Source organism: Watersipora subatra, chromosome 5 (assembly GCF_963576615.1).
Source record: "Watersipora subatra chromosome 5, tzWatSuba1.1, whole genome shotgun sequence".
NCBI lineage: Eukaryota > Metazoa > Bryozoa > Gymnolaemata > Cheilostomatida > Watersiporidae > Watersipora > Watersipora subatra.
The window spans coordinates 16,755,072-16,777,496 of record NC_088712.1 but is presented as its reverse complement, the minus strand read 5'-3'; the positions used below and the strand labels follow the sequence as shown (position 1 = coordinate 16,777,496).

The window sequence follows — 22,425 nt, the reverse complement described above, 5'->3', positions numbered from 1 at the left end:
TTCTTTTATTTTACCGTTTTGAATGTCGAGCCGTACGTTGACTGGTTTTTCCAACTTCCATTTTGGCAAAGAAGTTGGGATTTCTTTAGCTTTCAGTATGTGGCGACGTCTCTCAGATAATCGTTTCATCTTGTAATTCATCGCTTAATATCTTGTTGATATTTTTAAATTTTATTAGCGTTCATATATTTTGTTTAATTAATGTTACTGGCGACAGCTTTAGAAATGTCTACCGAAAACTACATAATAGTTGTTCCCCCTTGCAACCGTTAAATGACATTTTTATTGGTTTCCCAGCTAAAGAGAGATAAGGGCCTTCAATGAAAATGGTCAATTTAGCCAAAAAATGCTAATAGGTCTTTTTTATTTGATTTTTTGGTGCGATGCTGCTCTTATTATCATAGGTGTGTCCTGACTGCAGCTATCTACCACTTAAGGTTTATTATGCAATATCTTTGAGTTTATCCTGGCCTAATGGCTGATAATTAAATACTCAACATTTAATCCTTTGGCTTGATGGCTATAAGGCTATGTTGACCTATTGAAATATATTATCTACGTTAGTGTTTAATACTGATAATGGATCGGTAGAGGGTGGTTAGGTATGCCAGGAAGAGGTGAAACTGGTTAAACAAGTGGTTGAACATGAACAAGATGGCTAGTCAAGGAGACAGTGTCTAGACAAGCGGAGGGTGACTAACCAACCAGAAAGTAACAGGACACACAGAGACATGGGGTGTGTGAGTGCTTCTCAATATTTTATAGGTTCATGTAATTTTCAACCTATTTTGCAGGGAAATCATTAATCATTCAATATATAAAGTTTGATTAGATTTTTAAATTTTTTGAACTTTCTTGCACTTACGCCCCTGTTTTTAAGTTTTAGTCCCTTTGTGACATGCAAATATTCATAGATGTATTGTTTAAGGGATGCTCTATGGCTTATTCATGTGTAATGCTACAGTTATACCTCGTCATATGAGTCTCCCAACATACGAGATTATTGAGGCATGACAAAGATTTGTAACAAGTATTTGATAATAGATCTGATGCAAATGTGAAATACGAGCGTATGAGGCGGTTCTCTACATGGCTTGTAGTTGGCCACTTACCAAAGGAGAAGTCACTTGCAAAAATAGCATCGTTCGGTTTTCTTGCTGAGCCAGTTTGAAAAGTTATAGAAAGGCTAAAATTGAAGACGAAAGGAAATCAAAAGCAACGCAAAAAGAAGCAAGGCCACGGGTATGTCGTATGTGTGCTGAAAGCTGGGACTTTTTACAACTCGCGCAGTATTATCGGTTTTTTTCAGTAGGTAGGAATGGACTAATTTCAGTATATGAATTTACAGAAATGATAATTATAAAATAATAATAGTTTCAATAATATAATTAAAATTTATATATTTTACATATTACGAATTGATTTGAGATAGAAGAGGACTGACATACGAGGTCAGTATCAGAACACAGGATGCTAGCGTGTTGAGGTCTGACTGTACTGTGTTCACTCAGGAGTTTTCATGGTGTCAATATAAATTTCTCAATAGGATGCTACCGTTGTATGTGAGAAGTGTGTAAAACTTACTGTAGGAGAGCAGAGCATATAGAGAAATCTTAGCGAACAGAGGGTAGCCATTGTCTATTGGTCATTCTTGTTCATTAGCCCTTGTCGCTCATGGCAGGGATCTCAGGCTAAAAATTACCCTTGCTATTCTTGCTATCCAGTGATAATTTCTATCAGCATAATTTTTGAAATACAATTATGCTAAAACACAAACAGGCTAGTATAACGCTAATACCAAAACAAGCAAATGTTATGTAATGTTATCAAATGCGAGCAAACCAAGGGAGGACAAGTCCAATTTTCTTCTCAAAGTAAATTGAAAAATATCATAAATTGTCAGATGATAAAGTTAGTAAAAGTAGTCCTGCCGCTAGACTAAAGTCTTTTGATCATATTTAGCTGACCCCCTTTTATATTCGTAACGAGTTAATCTACACCATTGATAGACTTGGTGCTACTTAACTTTTTTTTAGTTAAAACTGTTTATAATAGTCCTTTATTATACTAAAGAAAAATTGTAAGTAAAATTATTATTTCATTGTTACTGTGATTATTCTGCAAAGTTTGCTCTGTGGCTTGTTATTAAATCTTTAGTTTGTTGGTTTTCGTAGGCTGCCAAATTAGTTGCACAAGAGTGCTCTCAAAAGGTTTAACTTTACTTGCGCTAAAATATTCAAGTAAGCAATGCTTCTTTATTTGTTTAATATGTAACTTTTCCCTTAAGTGTTAGAGAAGTTGTAGTAGCTTGGATTACTGATAAAACTCGAAGGAAACTCGTCTTATGCAGGGGGAGTTACTCCTTCTTTTTCAGCGACTGAAATATCAATTTCTATTCAAGTTGGAACACTTATCTCAACTCAGTTCACCTATGTGTTTCTTTCGTATCACCATCCATTGCTTGAGATTATTGCTTGCCTCGGATGTTTTTGCAACCAACCATCCTGTGTTGTCAAAGCAATCTACTGAAATCTTAAAATAAATAATCTTATGGGTACATTTCTAGAACCTACATTTTCTGAGTTGCCTTTTTATAATTTGAGCTTAGCAATTTATTATGAAGAGTTTTGTGCATGTAAATTTAGATTTGCGATTTATTATGAAGATTTATGTTTCGTTTGTCTGAAACCAAGTGAGAAATGATTTTTTCACAAAAATGTTAAGTCTTCTCGGAGTTGTGTCACCATTTAACAAATGATAGTTACAAAAACCTGTATCAATGTCTGCAGAAGACACGTTTAAATGTTGTCAAGCTTTTTGCAACTTTTGAGGGTTTTTTGAATATCACTTTATGAACTTTATGTGTGTAGAATCCGACAGCAGACTTTATGAACAACACTCGTAGGTCCAACACTTAGCTCTGGATAATGTTTAGATACTTCTGGCTATCGAACGAACTTGAAGTTAAAGAGTCACAATGTAACTTTTAATTCTTTGTGTCTCCAACCTCGTCTGATGTCATTGTCTTATTTGTGGGTTGACATTATAATCCGTTCAATTGAAGACTGCCTCAATAACAACTGCTAACCAATTATCACAAGTTTCTCCATAATTAGGTGCTGGTAATACTTTTTTGAAGTAATTATCTTACAGTGTTTGAAACTATTATATGGTTCTTACATATTTGTTCTTTAGAAAAAGGCAAGCAGTAATTTGATTTTTCAACACCTGCTCGCTCATGGCAACTTGCATCAATGACCCAGAGTTTCCTACATTGGCAAACAATTTTCAAAAGGAAATTACTAAAATGTTTTGCTGTAATTAAAAAGTATGGTTTTGAGTAATCTACTATTTCAAACAATCTTGCATGTACATGTATGTAAAAAAGGAAGTTTTTACCAGGAGAATAATTCAAATGTTTACTGAAAGCAAATATATTTAGAGGCTCAGTACATTTTTTCATATTAGCTAAACACAGAGTACAGGGGTAACCAGTTATGACACTGTCAATGACTTATTATAAATATAATAACTAGAGCAGTTTGGCTAGTATAACTACGTACTAATATGTTGAGTTTTCCTTTCTAACGCTCTCATCTACTTGTTATCGTACAATGAATTTCAACAGGGGTTGAAACAGATGTAGGCCAACAGATGGTGTATTCCCTGCTTCGACATATTGGCTGAATCCCCATTTTTTATGCTAAACGTATTACGATGGGCTGCTATGACAATCTGCAGTTGTCATAGCAGTTGACCTGCTATGACAAGTTGTCAAGTTGACAAGTTGTCATAGCTGTTAACCTTAAAGTGGAAACTTTAAGGTCGGCTTACTCTACCGGTCTGCATTCACTCTTCACAGGGGCTGTGTAAGGGTTGCCCGTGACCAACACGCGGAGGCGACTATGTCGACTTACACCACCGGTCCACATCAACCACCTTACAACAGGAATTGCTCCCTGAGTGGTACTATACTAGTTCGACAAGGTCGACCTGAGGTCGACGGGGTCGACAGTGTTTCTGTGGCTTTACTCCCAAAGTACAGTCCATAGACTGAGTCTTGGAGTAAAGTAAGTGCTCAGTGTGGTTCTGTTATTGCGCAAAGTAACAGAAGAGTGTGGGTTCAAATGCAAGGCATGTATTGAACAACGTAAATGAGCCGAGGCTCTGCTTTAAAGGTTGACTTGCAACAAAATTCACATTACAGTTATTTGGTATCAAAAGATTCGCCATGTCTTACTCTATTGTGTTGTAAGTGCCAAATATGTGGGAATGTGATTAAAAGCTCGTAAAAGCTAAAAAACGAACAGAAAATCGCAGCCACACGAGACCGCCCTAGTTTGGATTCGTTTTCCAAAACGGCTAAAATGTGACGTATGTGTGCTAAAACGGCTAAAATGTGTGCGCGATAGTTTATGTTTACACTTTCATGCATCCTTATTCGTCGAACTATTTTCACAAATATACTTCACGCTTGCAATAAAAACCATGTCTATTGTTCTTACGCGTCTATTTTATCGGCATCGTAATGCTGCAACTTTGAGCACTGATATCTCAAAACATAGCATAAAAATATGTTTAATTTTTTAAGCTTAGCTTGAACGATTGCATATCATTCTCTGATAAAAATGATGAGCCTTTTAGTCCGCTATGATGGTTGAAAAATGCTGTAGAAATTTTTCGCGCCATATAGCGGGAATTGTAAGTCACATGATCAGATAATGTTAGTTTCAGTTCAAGTTTGATCTATCGCAAATAGCAAACACGCTATCTCATATTAAACTTGTTTATTTCAATTCGTCATAATGTCTAACGCGCCGCATAGTGTTTGTGCAGCTGCCAAGCTGAGAAGCACCTTTTTTTGGCCAAGAGCTGAGAAAAGACCAGACCTTCACCGGGCGTGGAGCAACTGGTTGAAGCTGGATGTGACAAACTTTATTTATTCGCCTGCTTACTCTTACCTTTGTTTTCGCCAGTTCAAAGACGACATGTTTTCTAACCTGTTTGCATACTCCACATATCACCAAAGCACGTAAGTAATTTATTTTATGAACTACTTGTATTAGTAGTTGTAACTCGGGTTATTATCTAGTATTCTCCTAATTGTACTGTATTAATCTATATTTAATATAACAATATTAATGTCATTTAATTGTAATATTATATTATTAGTATTTTATCTTTTTAATTACGTGTATTATTCTTATTATAATAACAAAACTAATTCATACTGCATATCTATCTGTAAAACGTAATATATTAATATATAATTGATAAAATAATGTTGTTTCACGATTAATTTCGCCAAATTTCTTAACCCCACTCACTTATAGATATGTTATATAAAATAGTTATTGTCATTTTCTGGTATCATCGTTAATAGCATATTAATATTATTAGTTGATTATTATTAGTATTAGATGAAGAGTTTGTGCCAACCACTGAAGACTGGGAAAAGTTTGAGCGCTATGTTGGCCAGCATCAAACGCTCTCCAATTACATGTAAGATAGAGCTGAACTAAACCAAACTTGACAAAATATAAAAAATATCCATAGAGTTATTACTCACATTTTATGTCTACAATATCATGGATTCTGATAGGGTTTTGTAAAATCTGTGTCATGATTGCATGGCTATATATTTATTCTTTTTCTGATCAAGCAAATATGATATAATAACAGGAAATTATATTGTACAAATCTTATTGCAAGTCAACTATTGTGTTGTGATTTCAGAACCGAATCCTCCTTCAAAGAGGAGAAAATAATAGTAAGTGTGACAGCACTCCAGCGACTATTTCACTGTCACACCTGCGCCCTCCCCTGCTCATTCACGATGGTGCGAGAAGGCGGATGGGTAGAGTTCAAGGTTACATGTGCCTCCTGTCACCGATCGTACACTTGGGAAACAACTGCCAGGGTGAACAGAGCTCACGTCATCAACCCCCTGCTGGCAGCTGCATCACTCTTTTCTGGCGGATGCCTTACGCAGAACCTCCGTTTTCTGTCGCTCCTGAACATCGCAATACCAAGCCACAGCGTTTGCCTCTACCAACAAAGAGAATACTTACATGGTGTGAGTGTTAATATTTACTCATAAACTTGGAAAATGTGAGTAAAAGCTTGGCACACTAATTGAATAACAACATTTAGAAACAATTTTTTTTTTGAAATGAAAATATGTCATCCTTCAAGCAAAATATATTATAATTCAAAATTCTGATTCTTCATCATAATATAGCACAAAAAGGGGGAAGAGGATTCTACATTCTTAGACTAATGATAATGATACAAATTAATCTTGTATAATGAAGTTTTACAATATATTACAGTGTATTGCTGAGCAGTACACCCTGCATAACGAGGGATTGATGGCAGCAATCGATTGGGAGCTTGATTTGGTAGGTGACGGTAGATGCGATAGTCCGGGGCATTGCGCACTATACAGAGCCTACACTATGATGGATCAGAGCTGCGGTTTAATAGTCAGCAGCCATCTTGTCAAGGTAAAACTTTGACAGTTTTTACTTCACAGCCTGACAAAAACCCAAATTTTTTAGTAGTTATCAATACATAAACATGAACTTGCTCATCTAGCTAAATAGTTCATTCAAATAATGTGAAAGTAATTGTTGGTCGTAACTTTCTTTACTTTGCAGTCAACAGAGACCACCAGCTCTAACACCATGGAGCTGAAAGGCTTCAAGCGATGCCAGTCCGATCTAATTTCCCACGGCCTGAGAGTGAGGTCCATTACAACGGATGTTGTTACAAAGGTTGTGTGCATACTGCAAGCTTGTGTTTTGGCTTATGCCGCAAATTTGTCGCCGTGAGCGACGGCCTCTACCTGCATGCTTGGTGTCTAAGATTCGGGCTCTTTTCCCACCAACGGATGATGAAGAAGAGTTTGCAGACTTGCAAACAAGATTTGCGGCATAAACCAAAACACAAGATTGCGGTATGCACACAACCTTTTCCGAGCATTTGGCGATGGCTCTCCAAATGGGAATAGATTATCTACCAAAACAACTATTGAAAAACAATAATTGCTGATCATCAAAATAATCTCGATCTTTATATAATAAAATCATAAAACTAATACACTCTCTACTGTAGTAAGTGTACAAGCCAAATATACCAGTTCTCCTTGTGTTCCACGAGTTCAGAATATGTGTGTTCAAGTGATGCATTAAATGTGTAACACAAGAATTGTAGATAATGCTTGACACATTAGCATAGCCTTGGTGTTGTTGGCATTAAATGAATATCCAACTCACTATGATATCGCAGGTAATTATTCCACCTCAACTCAAGGGGTGCAGACGCCACAAATTCGTTTACACCAGGATGCATACGCAGGCATTCATGCTCCCCTCGGTCAAGGAGACAATGCGAAAACTCAGCATAATGGCAGCACAAACGTTCAGGAAGAGATGGCATGTCTTGACAACGCTCGCAGGCACACCACTCTGTAGCCGGTGGTATTAGCTCCTAAAGAAATGAACAGATATGTCTATGCAACCATAGCTAATACATCAGGTCGATGTTATCCAACAGTATATCAGTGCAGCACTAGATTTAAATATTAAAATTGTTAATGTTGTCATTCGAGAAAAATCTGTAATTATTTTTTCGCAATATTGAAGCGATAATTATCATCATTAAAATCATATATAATAATATTCGTTCTATCACTCTCAAGCTAAAACTATTACTACTAGCTAGCTTGGCACATAAGAGCTGGCTAGTGGCGGTGCTTACTTGCTGGGAGGTTTGATTCTGTTGAGGATCTTCTTCAGATAGAGCGTCTTAACTCTTCAGAATTTGACATTTTTTATGATCGCAACTCAGACATGAATAGTCGAACGGAATGGCCAAGCCGAAACTGTAAAGTAGCGAGCATCTATAATTGATACGGGGTCTTCGGTAAAACCCGAAGTGATTATCATAAACTATTGCTACGATAAGTTTGATATTGAGCTTTTTATTGGCCTTTCAATTCACGCGAGAACATCACGTGACAAGACAATAACCATACAGCGCGGATACGTCATCGAAATAAAGAGATTCCAATCTACGGCGGCTTTTTGTTTTTGAGCTTTTAAGAGCTTTAAAGCCTGGTTTCCATATGACAACGCAATGATCGCGCGCGGCCCAGTGATCGTGCGCAATGCATTTCTTGGGCCGCGAGGCAGTGTTTCCATATCGCGCGTAAGCTCCATGCTTGCATTGGACAGGGTGGATATTTTCCTTACTTTTTCGTAGGAGAGACATATTTCTTCGGAAAAACTGACCTCCGTTGCGAAATTACGCTGTCATATAAAAATCAGGCTTACTCTTTCGTACGGGAGACCGATTTCTTCGGAACAAAGCCTTTCGCTGGAATTGTGGGATAGGTTGAAAAGGTCTAGCGGTGTATTGTGGGATACATAATCGCACGCACCCATCGCAAGGATCCATTCTGTTGGATACTTGCGATCAGCGTACGCACGTCGCGCGACCGTCGTACGTTGACGTTTCCATATCACAACTGGCCTACGCACGACGTCGTGCGCCTTGTTGCGCGCCTTGCGCTGTCATATGGAAACCAGGCTTTAATCACATTTCCACATATTTGGCACCTACCACACAACAGAGTAAAACATGGCGAATCTTTTGATACCAAATAACTGTAATGTGAATTTTGTTGCAAGTCAACCTTTAAATACAGCTGAATATGTAAATAAGGTAGCAAAAGCCAGCCTCCTTTAGGGGCGTGGTTACATAAATGAAAAAGAGAATACAACTCCAAAAGGATATACAGAAAAGGAGATGGCAACATTGAACTTAAAACCCCTGGAATGGCAAGAGGTCACTCGCGAGTACGGAAATCCGGTCGACGCCATTATCAGTTAATGTTCAAGTTAATTTCATTGCGTTCAATGTGAGAAAGAAATCTAATTTCAGATTTAACAGCTATGGAAGGTCACGAATACACCGCTCAATCAAAGGAACAGACTACTGAGATTGCTACTAATAATTTATGTACGAGAGATAAGGGTGTAGGTGCACAGTGCTATTGTTATTCCATGAACTGCAAAAACCGCAAGAATGGACTTTTAAAGGAAAAGGCATGACATTTCACAAGTGAGTCACTTCTACTACTAGTTCTATTACTATTGCTCAAGTCTACGACTACTAATAGTTGTGCTACTACTAGTTAGTACTGCTACTAGTTAGTTCTACTACACTAGTCACTGGGTGAGTGAGAGTCGATCAGTGTCACTACCGATTGTACGAGTTTGACTGTATTTTGTCGGTGACTAGATAAATTTATAAGCTAGTGAGTGAAATGCTCTTCCTTCAGAACGAAGGTTTTTTATTATTTAAATTTTGATTTTTTTTATATTAATATTTTGGAACTACAACCCATTAGGTTATTTCTAAATATTTATATTTGAAGGAAGTGTTTGTCGTGCTTATAATATTATTTATTGTTGTACCTAGATCTAGCTAGCAGTAAGGAGATAAGAGTAATAATACTATTGTAATTACTACTGTTGCTAACTAATTACAGTTTCATTTTAATTTTTAGATTTCCAAACAAAGCAACTGAGAACTCTTGTTATTTAGCATGGTATCGCAACCGCAGAAGAGTGAATAAGCCTGATCCTTGAGCACTTATCTGCAACGAACATTTCAATGATCTATGTTTTGACAGCAGGTTAAAACGTTTGACTGAAGCCATTTAAAGGTAATATTTTTCAATGTTGAATGATACTTTTCAATGATTGAATTTAAAACCATATTGTCAAGCACAGTGCTGCAAGGTTGCTCAACTTTAAGTAGCCATACATATTTGAAAGAAATTTAGAAACCTCAAACAGCACCCAAAACCGTGACAGCTGCCACAGCAATTGCCTATGAATATGTCTGCAGCTTAGCAGTTGTGTGATCTGTTCTCTGTGATTCTTCATCTTCGTTTCTGGGATTTAATGTCCAACGCATAAATTATGCTGTCCTTTTTATCAAATGTTAACTGTGTAAACGTTTTTTCATTTCCTAGTTGTTGTAATAAAACTACATAATACTCCTGCAAATCATAAATTCCAAATTGATAGCAATAACTTTCAATTTAGAACACAAAACATCTTTTTGGAACAAAAAAAATCAAAAAAATCGATTTAAATAAAAAAATCAAATAAAACAATAGAAATCGATCTTTTTGATTTAAAAAAAATCATCGATTTTTAACAACCCTGCCTACAACACAACAGGGTAAGACATGGTGAATCTTTTCATATCAAATAACGGTAATGTGAATTTTAGTTGCAAGTCAACCATTAAGCTTTATGCCTAAGATGGGTGTGAATGACTTCCAGTGAAAATTGCTACATTTTCATTTTACATAGCGATATGGTAGCATTTTGAGCTGTTTTATTTTCATTTATTTTATTAGTTGTATTGTTGTTTATTAAGGGTACTATGTTTATGTGAATAAGACATTCATTTTTGTTGATTTTATGTAATTGTTATAATTGATGCTTTTGTTTAGGGGGTTGGAATATTAATCCTACTGTTACTCAGTTTAAGGCTACCCTTCGCAAACTTATCATCAAATGTGGTGCAGAATCAGATGCTAGTAAGACAGGTAATGTTACTGCTCAAAACGAGATTCTCATCATACAGGCTACTCCAGAAGTTGATCAGTTTGTGGAACTCAATGATTTCAGATGTCAAATTTCTGTTATAGGTAACAGTATAGTCTATATAGCTGGCTACATTGTGCAAAAGCTAACTAAAGTGCTGTCGTGACATTGGCCGTCAGTCGCTGGTTACGGACTAAGTCAAATATCCAGTACCGACATCTCTATACTCTACTCAAGCTACAAAACAATGGAGGACTGGTGCTTCCATCAGACGATGTCATCAGGATCCTGCTAGTTGCAGATCAATACTTTCGTATTCATACAAAGCCAGATCCACTCCATTGTGTGGTGTATTTTATCAATAGTGTAAGGTCTAGTGATGTGTTATGCTTTGGGAAACACCTTACGGATATGGCAGATGGCATATCCAACCACTGCGTCATTGTCAAAAACCTTATTGAGTCGTTTTATGATCTCCGACAGCATCATTATGCTAAAATCCTACACTCAAACTGCAAGGTGCATCTTTGTGGCATACAATACTAAAGTAGTACTTTTTAAAGGCCAGTAACAATATAATCACTGTAATATTCATCTGCAGCTGTTGTTGTGCTGTTATTCCTAATCTAATTTAGTTCTAAGAAACTGATGCACCTTGGCTCAATATCCACTTTTATACAAATCTCCTTTTACACAGTTTCTGTAACGTGTATGTATAAGTTTAATCATCTGATTACACTAATTCCTGCATTTCCTTGTTTGCATTATTTTGATTATTCTCTATTACAACGGTTTTTAATTTCCGTTTAGTTGTTGCAGTAGTTCATTTCATCTTTTACAGATACTGTATTATACATATCATACATTCATAAGCTATTATCACTTAAATCTTGAAAACAGTTTCTGTTTTGGCAGCATACCTCTGTGTTGTTTTTATCGAAATACTTCATGTGCCAAGTTTTTCCATATGCATTTATGCATATGTAATATAAATTTTAATATAATGGAACAGTTGTTATTTGCCTGAATATATCATTTGCTGGGTTTATGCATTTGTAATACAACAGTTTGTATGAGTAACATGGTCCACGCAAATCTATTATACATCTACTTATCATTTGATATATCCTACTCCATATGTTATAAATAGGTTTTCTTCTGTCAGGGCACTCTAAACGTTGTGTAGGAGTAGCTTTCATTAACACCCAGCTGGAAAATAACTATTCAATATGTACATTTCTGTCATTTTTCACCGTTTGTTTACAAACGGAACTAGCATTCGATTAGCTCTCCAATATGGCGCATACGTTTACGTATTATTATCAACGTAAAAGTCACGTGATTGCCATTCCAGGGGTTTTAAGTTCAATGGATGGCAACATACGTTTCCATCACACTAACAATAGTGGCAGGCTATTGTCTTGAAATCAGCAAGAAAGCTTCAGCCAATCGCATCGAGCCTACAACGGCTAGTTGTGTCCTCAAAGTATTGGAGGCGGAGACAATTCATCCCTGGTTTATTACCCAGCACTGCCTATCATACATCACGCTGAGCCCTGCTACGTCCTGATTAGTTCAAAACATCTTATTATGGCTAAGCTGAGGAATTATTCCACAGTTGGCTAGAAAGAACCAGTGATAGTTTGACCCAGCTACAACCTGCAGGACACAGAATGCAGTGACTTATTGATGTTACCAATCTGGATATAGCCTTCTGTTCGCAAATTGATATTGCAGCGGTGAGAAATGAACATAGGACATTCACAAAAACACGAATGTTTCTTGTTAAACTACCGTCACTGAAAACTATCACAATTAACTAACTTTGTGCCTACGTGAGCCAAGATAATGGCTGATATATATTTATTTTTCTGTTTTCGTTTATAAATAGTCATAATATTATGAAATCTCTGAGCGTTTTAATCACGATCAAGTTTTATCGATTTTAATCTTGAAACAATTTGGTAATCAGATCATCTCATACATCAACAACAATTGTAAATGATAGAAAAATACTGTCATACTCGGATGAACTTTAAAAGAATTGTGTTAGTTCATTATCGTTGCCAATGTACTCATAGCCATAATTATTTTAACACTCTTTTATTGAGTGCACACGACTCCAAGATGTGTATACGTAAAGCTATTCGGTAGCGCAGTTTAGACTATATTCGGACAATCAATACATCTATAACAGTTCAATAATAATCTACAACAGTTTCACATAACCTAATATAAATATTACCTAATATACCTTAATTAATCAGATTTGTAATGATTGTAAACCAACTCCAATTGGTTGGTTGTGTTTCCCTAACAACAACAAAAGATATTAGAATATTGAAACATACTTTCAAATACTTCTTGTAAACAATTTTCGGTTTCATTGGGGCTTGAACCCAGAACCTTTAGTAACCATGTAGCAAAAATAATACTCTTAAACCATCAAGCTACAAATTCTATCATTTATACCAATATTATACTGTTATTACTATATTATTGATCAGGAATTGAACCCGGGACCTCTCACACTCAAAATGAGAATCATGTGTTATACCATCAAGTTATCAATCAATGCAAGCAAGACTTTACTAACTAGTAATTTCTCCAGAGAAGCAAGGCATATATTAAAACATATTTTGAGACTTTTTAACAAATGGTTGATGAGCCAAATAGGATTGAAGCCTGCAACCTCTTGCACTCTAAACAAGAATCATATTTCTGGACCGTCAGACGGATAATGATGTAATCAGAAATCTTATTTATTTGTAGTCTAAAAAGCTAAAACAGTTTTTAAGAAAATATCAACAATTTAGAATAACTGGAAATATGATTAAAAAATGAAAAGAACTCAGCAAAACTAACAAAGACCAGAGCACAATTAAATTTTATGTAGCTATTTTATGTAGTCATAGGCCAGTCCAACTAAAGTAGCTAATAGTTATGCTACTTTCTTTAAAACTTTCAATTCTCCCAACAACTCAAATTTACCATCAGATTCAAGAACATTATAATCTATCAAAATCCCCCAAGAAAGTTTCAAAAATATGATGTATCCTAAAGTGATCAACTTGTAAAGATTGAACTCATACCTATATAAAAAATAAGCACAAAGGGTGGATGACTTTATTCATGAAAAATAAGAAAGCAAAAAATAATTTGAAATCATTTTTATTAGAGTGTGTACATACGCGTCAGTAACATTCAGTGTTTAGTCACATAGCCTACTGAATATAAAATAGTGGGAGCTTTTTTATTTGGTGTACGCAGGGACAGAGTCAGGTAGCCCTTGTTGTTAGCAGATAACTGTATGTGTGCCTTGCTTCATTAAAAACCTTAGCCTAAGATCTTAATAAATAGTCAATGTTGGCAGGCTATGATAGCTGAGTAGCTGTTCTGTTAGAAAAGCCTTTAATGTATACAGGAAATGTTTTGAGGGCATTCATTCATGTATCATTATTTAATTGATAGAGTAATTACCGTGTCATCAATTAAGGATATCTTTAAAGGAATATAACATAGTCACCTAAAAGCATTTCTACTTAAAAATGTCCAAGTACAAAAAGCCAAATGAGGTTTTCCAAGAGTTTTGACAACAATTCAAGGGTGGCACAACTCCTCACCAGTTCAAATGCCAAATATTCTGCAAGGTCTGTAAACCCCTTTACAATTTTTCACAGAAATAATATTGAGTCATGAGCCCCGAAGTCTTAGTTGTCAGAGATTGTCAGCAAATGGTCTCCTGTTCTACTTACACAATAACACATAAGGAAACAAGTCAAAAAGATCTCAGAATCTGATCCCATGTTTTAAAAAGATCCCAAGGTATACGAAATATCCCAAGTTATACGAGGTCACGAGTTCAAATCCTTTGCGATGCAATATTCTTTTTAACATCCAACTGTAGATTCAGACGGAGAACCCGATAGAAACACAGACACACCTTCAATTATACTAATGATTGAACGTGTAAATAGTCAGGTTCAGTGATACATAAAATATATAATAAAGATAACGATATAAAACAGCTACCATTACCAAATGTTAAGACTATCAAGGCTGAATCAAACCTGAATTAAAAGAAATGGCACTGGAAATGCTAGGACTGGCATCAGCCTTGCAATGAGTGGTATGCAGACAACATGGGATTGTTAAAAACACGCTTAACTTTTTGTATGTGAATTTTATATGACCAAATCTATTTCGACATTTCAAAGTAGTCAAATTACTTAAAATTTAACCACTTTAAAATTACTTGTAAAATCAAAGTTTTTTTAACAAATTATTAAAACTTTCTTAAACTTTAAAGCATAAAAAATAGCTAAGAATTATATTACATTTAAATCATAAGGAGACTTTTTTTAACTTCAAAAAGATTAACAAAAAATTGAAACAAAATTTTTAATTTGTTTTAAAAAAACTTGTTTAATCTTTAAATACTCGCTTTAAGTAATTGGTTTTATAAAACAACCTATTTTTGAACTGCGTAATAAACACAACCATATCAGTTTTAACCCTACTGACTAACAATTAGCCAGCCAATCATTGCAACTGGGCCAGAGCAAACATGAAGCAGCCCTAATGCAAAACACTCAGGATACGATTACCCGGTCATACAAAACTAACTACAACTTTCATTGAATATTTTTAGAAGCATCAGTTAACTAGCTACTATCTGCATTGCATCAGCATTTACAGTGCACCAGAAAGTATCCTCAATAAATGATGAAGTAGTCAATTTTCCACATTGCATCAATTTGGCTGGTTTTCTTCTAGCAGTCTCTGCACCGGCAAGAAATAATACGAAATAACTAATGAATCCAAAAATAAATATATTCTGTTGCAATACAGACTCTCAAAAGACTGCAGACCTATTTTGTACCCAGGAGTTGACGCTCAACAAAAGTGGAATTATTTTAAACACCTATCGAAATCAGAAAAGCAAAGCGAGTGAACAACTCCAAACTGTATTTTTTTCAGACTGATCAAACTGATGAGACTGACAACTCCTAATAATGATTTTTTGCACAAGAAATATTAGTTAATATATAATGGGTTATGAAAAAACTGTCAATGGACACTTACCTTGCAGATTGTCATAGCAGCCCATCGTAATACATTTAGCATAAAAAGTGGAGATTCAGCCAATATGTCGAAGCAGGGAGTACACCATCTGTTGGCTAACATCTGTTTCAACCTCTGTTAAAATTCATTGTACGATAACAAGTAGATAAGAGCGTTAAAAAGGAAAATTCAACATTTTAGAAGTTATACTAGCAAAACTGCTCTAGTTATTACATTTATAATAAGTCATTGACAGTGTCAAAACTGATTACCCCTGTACTCTGTGTTTAGCTAACATGAAAAAATGTACTGAGCCTCTAAATATATTAGCTTTCAGTAAACATTTGAATTATTCTCCTGGTAAAAACTTCCTTTTTTACATACATGTACATGCAAGATTGTTTGAAATAGTAAATAACTCAAAACCATACTTTTTTATTACAGCAAAACATTTTAGTAATTTCCTTTTGGAAATTGTTTGCCAATGTAGGAAACTCTGGCTCATTGATGCAAGTTGCCTTGAGCGAACAGGTGTTGAAAAAACAAATTACTGCTTTCCTTTTTCAAAAGAACAAGTATGTAAGAATTATATAATAGTTTCAAACACTGTAACATTATTACTTCAAAAAAAGTATTACCAGCACATAATTAGGGAGAAACTTGTGATAATTGGTTAGCAGTTGTTATTGAGGCAGTCTTCAATTGAATGGATTATAATGTCAACCCACAAATAAGACAATGACATCAGACGAGGTTGGAGACACAAAAGATTAAAAGTTACATTGTGACTCTCTAACTTCAAGTTCGTTCGATAGCCAGAAGTATCTAAACATTATCCAGAGCTAAGTGTTGGACCGACGAGTGCTGTTCATAAAGTCTGCTGTCGGATTCCTCACACATTTGTGGATACCTTTGGATTTCAGTAACAAATATTAAAAGTTTTTAGAAGGAATGCAGTAGTTTGACCTTGTATGTGGTTCGCAGTGATAAATGTTGAACAACATTGATGAGCTATGTAAGACATTAAAATCAATTATGCATGAAATCTTGTGTCATTAATTTCAAAAGTTACTTTCAATGATTATTACAGACAGCTACTTTAATTTGTAAAATGAATGTCATTATAAAAAGACTCGGGATATGTAATTCGCCTAACACAGTGATATGCCTAGGTGAGCTACAAAATGTTCCATATTAAATAAATTATATTGAGAGGTATAATGTCTGATTACAATATAATTTAGCAACTTATTTCAGAGAACTTCCTTGATGATGTGAAAATATCGGGCTCATTGATGAAGCTGGTCAAGAAAAAACATGCATTGGAAATGCAAACTTCTGCTTGTATATTTACAAAATAGCATGAATGTCAGAGATTAAGGATAGCTTTAAAGATTATAACACAATTGCTTCATGAAGTATTACTCGCACACAACTAGTGAGATGTTTGCCATAATTACTTGGCAGTTCTTGAGTGAGTCCATCAAAAGGATTATAATTTTAACCAAAAAATAAGACAATAACATCAAGCGAGTTGGAAGACACCACAAAATAAATTTAAACCGGGACTCATTAGTTTTAAGTTTGTTAAATTACAAAAAATAATCAAACAATAAATAAACATCTGCAGGTGCTAGGTATAGGAGATGTGAGTTTAGTTTACCACAAAGTGTTTTAACAACATACAATCTTTAGCTTAGGGCAATCAAGGCTGACCATGAAAGTAGCTCAGCCACATATACACACCTTTGTATTTATGAATAAGAAGCAGAGGTCTGACCTATTAATATCTGCTGTCTAATAGTTTATAGTTGTATGCTGTCTATAGTTTCATGATTGTCATTTTAAAATAGCAATCATCATGTGTGCGTGCAAACATTTTCGCAGGTAAATGACAAACACGAATCGTTTCCAATATTGTAATGCCTCACAGGTACTGAATAGTGTACGACTGCATATGTGGTATAAAACCCCCTTAAAGGTTGTGACAGTGTGTTTCAGCATACCTCCAAGCAAACAGGAAAGCATTCAATGATATCACCAGTTGCAGCCAAATCAGTAGATTTCTTAAAAGAATGCCATTAATCTTACTTCATTGAGTTTCAGCTATCTTGTAAGCATTACAACAGCCTGTGAATAATAAAGCGGGAACAGTCAAACCCATACTCACGGTCATGTCATCAAACAAACTTCCTAAATGCAATGACTGTTATGGATACCGCCGACTCTATAGTGGAATAAATTTGTAATATTCAACTTGCAAAGTTTTCAAATATTTCAGATTTTTTAACAGAAATTGATGAGGCTAGTAAAATTGAAAAATAAATTAAAAAATACACATTTCATTTAAATTTATTCTTTAACTAGCTTGAAATAACTTCAATGGAAAGTTAATCTAAAGTTGCAAAGTAAGGCTAGGTATTCATCTGTATTCAGTTGAAGCAATCAAACATGGCTTCATAGAAAGTCAGTAAATTATTTTTGTAAACCATTTTCTGCACCCAAAACCAGAATCATACCCTAGACCATCAAGCTTCGCATTAACAATTTTAATTAAAGAAAATATGAAAAGTTGGCTAGAGAGAATCAGTGATGCTTTGACCCAGCTACACCTGCAGAACACTGAATGCATTGGCTTATTGATGCTACCAATCCGGATATAGCCTCTTGTTAACAAACTAATATTGCAACGGTAAGAAATAAATACAGGACATGTCACAAAAGCACAAATGATTCTTGTTAAGTTACTGCCACTGAAAACAATCACATATATCTAACCTTGTGTCTATGTGAACAGGGATAATGCTACTAAATATTTATTTTTCTGTTTCCATTTATAAATAGTCACATTATTATTAAATCTCTGAGCGTTTTAATCGCAATCAATTTTTATCAATTTTAATCTTGAAACATTTTGGTAATCAGAACATCTCATACATCAACAACAATTGTAAATGAGAGAAAAATACTGTTTTATTCTGATGAAATCTAAAAAATTGTGTAAGTTTATTATCATTGCCAATGTAGTCATGGCCAAGTTTATTTAAACCCTTTTTTATTGAGTGCACACAACTCCAAAATGTGTATATGTAAAGCTATTCGGTAGCACAATTTAGACTAAATTTGGACAATTAGTATTACAGTTCATTAATGACTTACAAAAGTTTCACATAACCTAATATAAATATTTGTAGAGTGCTATACCCTTATTATTATCAATAATATATTCAAAAGATTTGATTGAGAACATTGTACAATTCAAACACCATCAAAGGTTGAAGGCTCTCTGAGACAATCCGAGTTTCTCATGTGGGCCCTGATAAAACTTACTTGCCAAACACCCCTTTTTCAAATGATCAAGCCTTAATTAATCAGATTTCTAAAGATTGTAAACCAACTCAAATTGGTTGATTGTGCTTCCATAGCAACAACAAAAGATACCTGAATATCGAAACACACTTTCAAATACTTCTTATAAACCTTTTTTGGTTTCATTGGGACTTGAACCCAGGACCTTTAGTAACCATGTAGCAAAAATAATATTCTTAAACCATCAAGCTACAAATTCTATCATTAATACCAATATTATACTGTTATTACTATATTATTGATGACGAGTTGAAGCCGGGACCTCTCACACTCAAAATAAGAAACAAGTCTTATACCATCGAGTTATCAATTAATGCAAGCAAGAATTCACTAACTAGTAATTTCTCCAGAGAAGCAAGGCATATATTAAAACATATTTTGAGACTTTTTAACAAATGGTTGATGAGCTAAATAGGATTGGAGCCTGCAACCTCTTGCACTCTAAACAAGAATCATATCTCTGGACCGTCAAACGAATAATGATGTAATCAGAAATCTGATTTATTTGTAGTTTAAAAAGCTAAAACACTTTTTAAGAAAATATCAACAATTTAGAATAACTGGAAATATGATTAAAATATGAAAAGAACTTAGCAAAACTAACAAAGACCAGAGCACAATTAAATTTTATGTAGCTATTTTATGTAGTCATAGGCCAGTCCAATTAAACTAGCTAATAGTTACGCTACTCTCTTTAAAACTTTCAGTTATCCCAACAACTCAAATTTACCATCAGATTCAAAAACATTATAATCTATCAAAATCACCCTAGAAAGTTTCAAAAATATGATGTACCCTAAAGTTGTCAACTTGTAAAGATTGAACTCATACCTATATAAAAAATAAGCACAAAGGGTGGATGACTTCATTCATGACAAATAAGAAAGCAAAAAATAATTTGAAAACATTTTTATTAGAGTGTGTACGTACGCGTCTGTAACATTCAGCGTTTAGTCACATAGCCTACTGGATATAAAATAGTGGGAGCTTTTTTATTGGTGTACGCAGGGACAGAGTCAGATAGCCCATGTTGTTAGCAGATAAGTGTATGTATGCCTTGCTTCATTACAAACCTTAGCCTAAGATCTTAATAACTAGTCAATGTTGGCAGTCTAAGATAGCTGAGTAGCTGTTCTGTTAGAACAGCTTTTAATGTATACAGGAAATGTTTTGAGGGCATTCATTCATGTACTATTATTTAATTGATAGAGTAATTATCGTGTCAAAAATTAGGATAATTTATCTTAAAGGAATTTTACATAGTTACGTCAAAAAATATAAAAAGTAATTCTTTTCAGTTATATCCGATTCCAATTCAAAACAGACATGAAACATGTAATTAATTTTTTTGTACAAAGATGAGTAACTGAATTAAAATAATAGTCTTTAAATGATTGTTAGTTTGACATGTTGGGGGAACCCAGTCTTAATAAAGCTTGACCGGCTTGACCAGGATTCGAACCCAGGACCTCTTACATTCAAAGCTAGAAATGTGCCAAGACTCCTAGTGCAATGAAAAATATAAAAAAAACTTTAACATTTTGTTAGTGTCTCCAAAGCAACAAGAAAGCATATTAAAAGTTTCCTTTCATATCAATCTAAAAAATATTATTCAGTTTCACCAGGATATGAACCAAGGACCTATCGCACCCAAAACGAGAATCACACCCAGACCCAATCAAGCCACGAACGATGTAACTGAAACCTGGCTTCTTTCTAAGTTCTCTAAAGCAACAACTAAATATGCTTCATATTGGGGTAACTGAAATCTCAAAATAATTGAGTTTTTTTCAGACCGCAAGTAGATGATAAACCTATGAGCAAGGCATTTCCAATGCGTTTTTATGCATTTCCAATGCATTTCCAATGCATTTCCAATGCATTTCCAATGCATTTCCAACGGGTAAAAATAATAGACATTGTTTTATTAATTGCGTGAAGCATATTTATGAAAATATTTCGACGAATAAGGTTGCAAGAAAATGTAAACAGAAACCATCTCTCACAACTACATCGTTTTGAAAGGAAATCCAAACTACGGCGGTCTTGTGTGGCTGCGATTTTCTGTTTGTTTTTTAGCTTTTAAGAGCTTGTATTTATTTTTCCACACATTTGGCACCTACAACACAACATAGTAAGACATAGTGAATCTTTTGATACCAAATAACTGTGATGTGAAATTTGTTGCAGGTCAACCTTTAAGGTGCTTCCAGATTTTGCATGTGCACAAATAATAGTTACAACATTAACAAACAATACTTTGAAAATCTCATGAAAAAACAAGCTACAATTTCCTTATTATACTGGAATTTACACAAGCGCGTTAGAATTTTGTAAAATAATATTTTACAGAAATCTAATGCGCTTGTGTAAATTCCAGTATAATAAGGAAATTGTAGCTTGTTTTTTGTGAAGTGAAATATTATTTCACTTCACTGAAATCAATTCAACAGAATACTTTTTGAAAAGAATTTAAAAATGACCAAAGTAGCTTTGCAATATATTTTCATTCTAGAAGTCTGCAAAATATTTCAAAAATTTTATGATCTTAATGTTTATTTATTATTAGTAGCAGTGCTCCTAAAATTAACAAGTTGTAGAAAACTCAAGTGAGTTGCTCCGCATTTGCAAGTATTACAAGTGGATTGTCACAGGCTTACGTTGGATATGAAATTATGACATCTAATTTTCACCAATAACTGCCATTGAAACTCTTCATAAACTCTGTGAGACATTGAAACCTAAAAGCATTTCTAATTAAAAATATCTAATTACAAAAAGCCAAAAAGAGGTTTTCCAATGGTTTTTGACAACAAATGAAAGGTGGCACAACTCCTCACCAGTTCAATTGCCAAATATTCTGCAAGGTCTGTCAACAACTTTACAATTTTTCACAGAAATAATAGTGAATTATGAGCCCCAAAATCTTAGTTGTCAAAGATTGTCAGCTAGTGGTCCCCTGTTCCACTTACACATTTACACATAAGGAAGCAAATGAAAAAGGGCTCAGAATCTGATCCCATGTTTTAAAAATATCCCAAGTTATACGAGGTCACGAGTTCAAATCCTTTGCGAGGCAATATTCTTTTTAACATCCAACTGTAGATTCAGACGGAGAACCCGATGGAAACACAGACACACCTTCAATTATACTAATGATTAAACATGTAAATAGTCAGGTTCAGTGATACATAAAATATATAATAAAGATAACGACATAAAACAGCTACCATTACCAAATGTTAAGACTATCAAGGCTGAATCAAAACTCAAAAGAAATGGCACTGGAAATGTTAGGACTGGCATCGGCCTTGCAATGAGTGGTATGCAGACAACATGGAATTGTTAAAAACACGCCTAACCT

General features: G+C 34.7%; 2 protein-coding genes and 1 long non-coding RNA gene across 3 annotated transcripts in view; all 3 read left to right on the top strand.

Moving 5' to 3' along the window:
- LOC137396351 (microfibril-associated glycoprotein 4-like) overlaps window positions 1-22,425 on the top strand; it is a 398,039-nt gene that overhangs the window by 236,513 nt on the left and 139,101 nt on the right. The window lies entirely within an intron of this gene.
- LOC137396851 (uncharacterized) lies at window positions 5,837-7,133 on the top strand. Its single transcript, XM_068083160.1, has 3 exons — window positions 5,837-6,076; window positions 6,333-6,506; window positions 6,660-7,133. Exons 1-3 carry the CDS (start codon window positions 5,837-5,839, stop codon window positions 6,831-6,833), a joined length of 588 nt encoding a protein of 195 aa, XP_067939261.1. The 3' UTR covers window positions 6,834-7,133.
- LOC137396807 (uncharacterized) lies at window positions 8,873-11,818 on the top strand. The gene is made up of 3 exons (XR_010978618.1): window positions 8,873-9,126; window positions 9,575-9,733; window positions 10,733-11,818. It is a non-coding gene; the product is annotated as an uncharacterized lncRNA (long non-coding RNA).

Coding starts and splice junctions, on each gene's coding strand:
- LOC137396851 (XM_068083160.1), top strand. CDS start 5,837: ATGGTGCGAGAAGGCGGATGGGTAGAGTTCAAGGTTACATGTGCCTCC. Junction 6,077..6,332: donor AAAGAGAATACTTACATGGT/GTGAGTGTTAAT, acceptor AATATATTACAG/TGTATTGCTGAGCAGTACAC. Junction 6,507..6,659: donor TCAGCAGCCATCTTGTCAAG/GTAAAACTTTGA, acceptor TTTACTTTGCAG/TCAACAGAGACCACCAGCTC.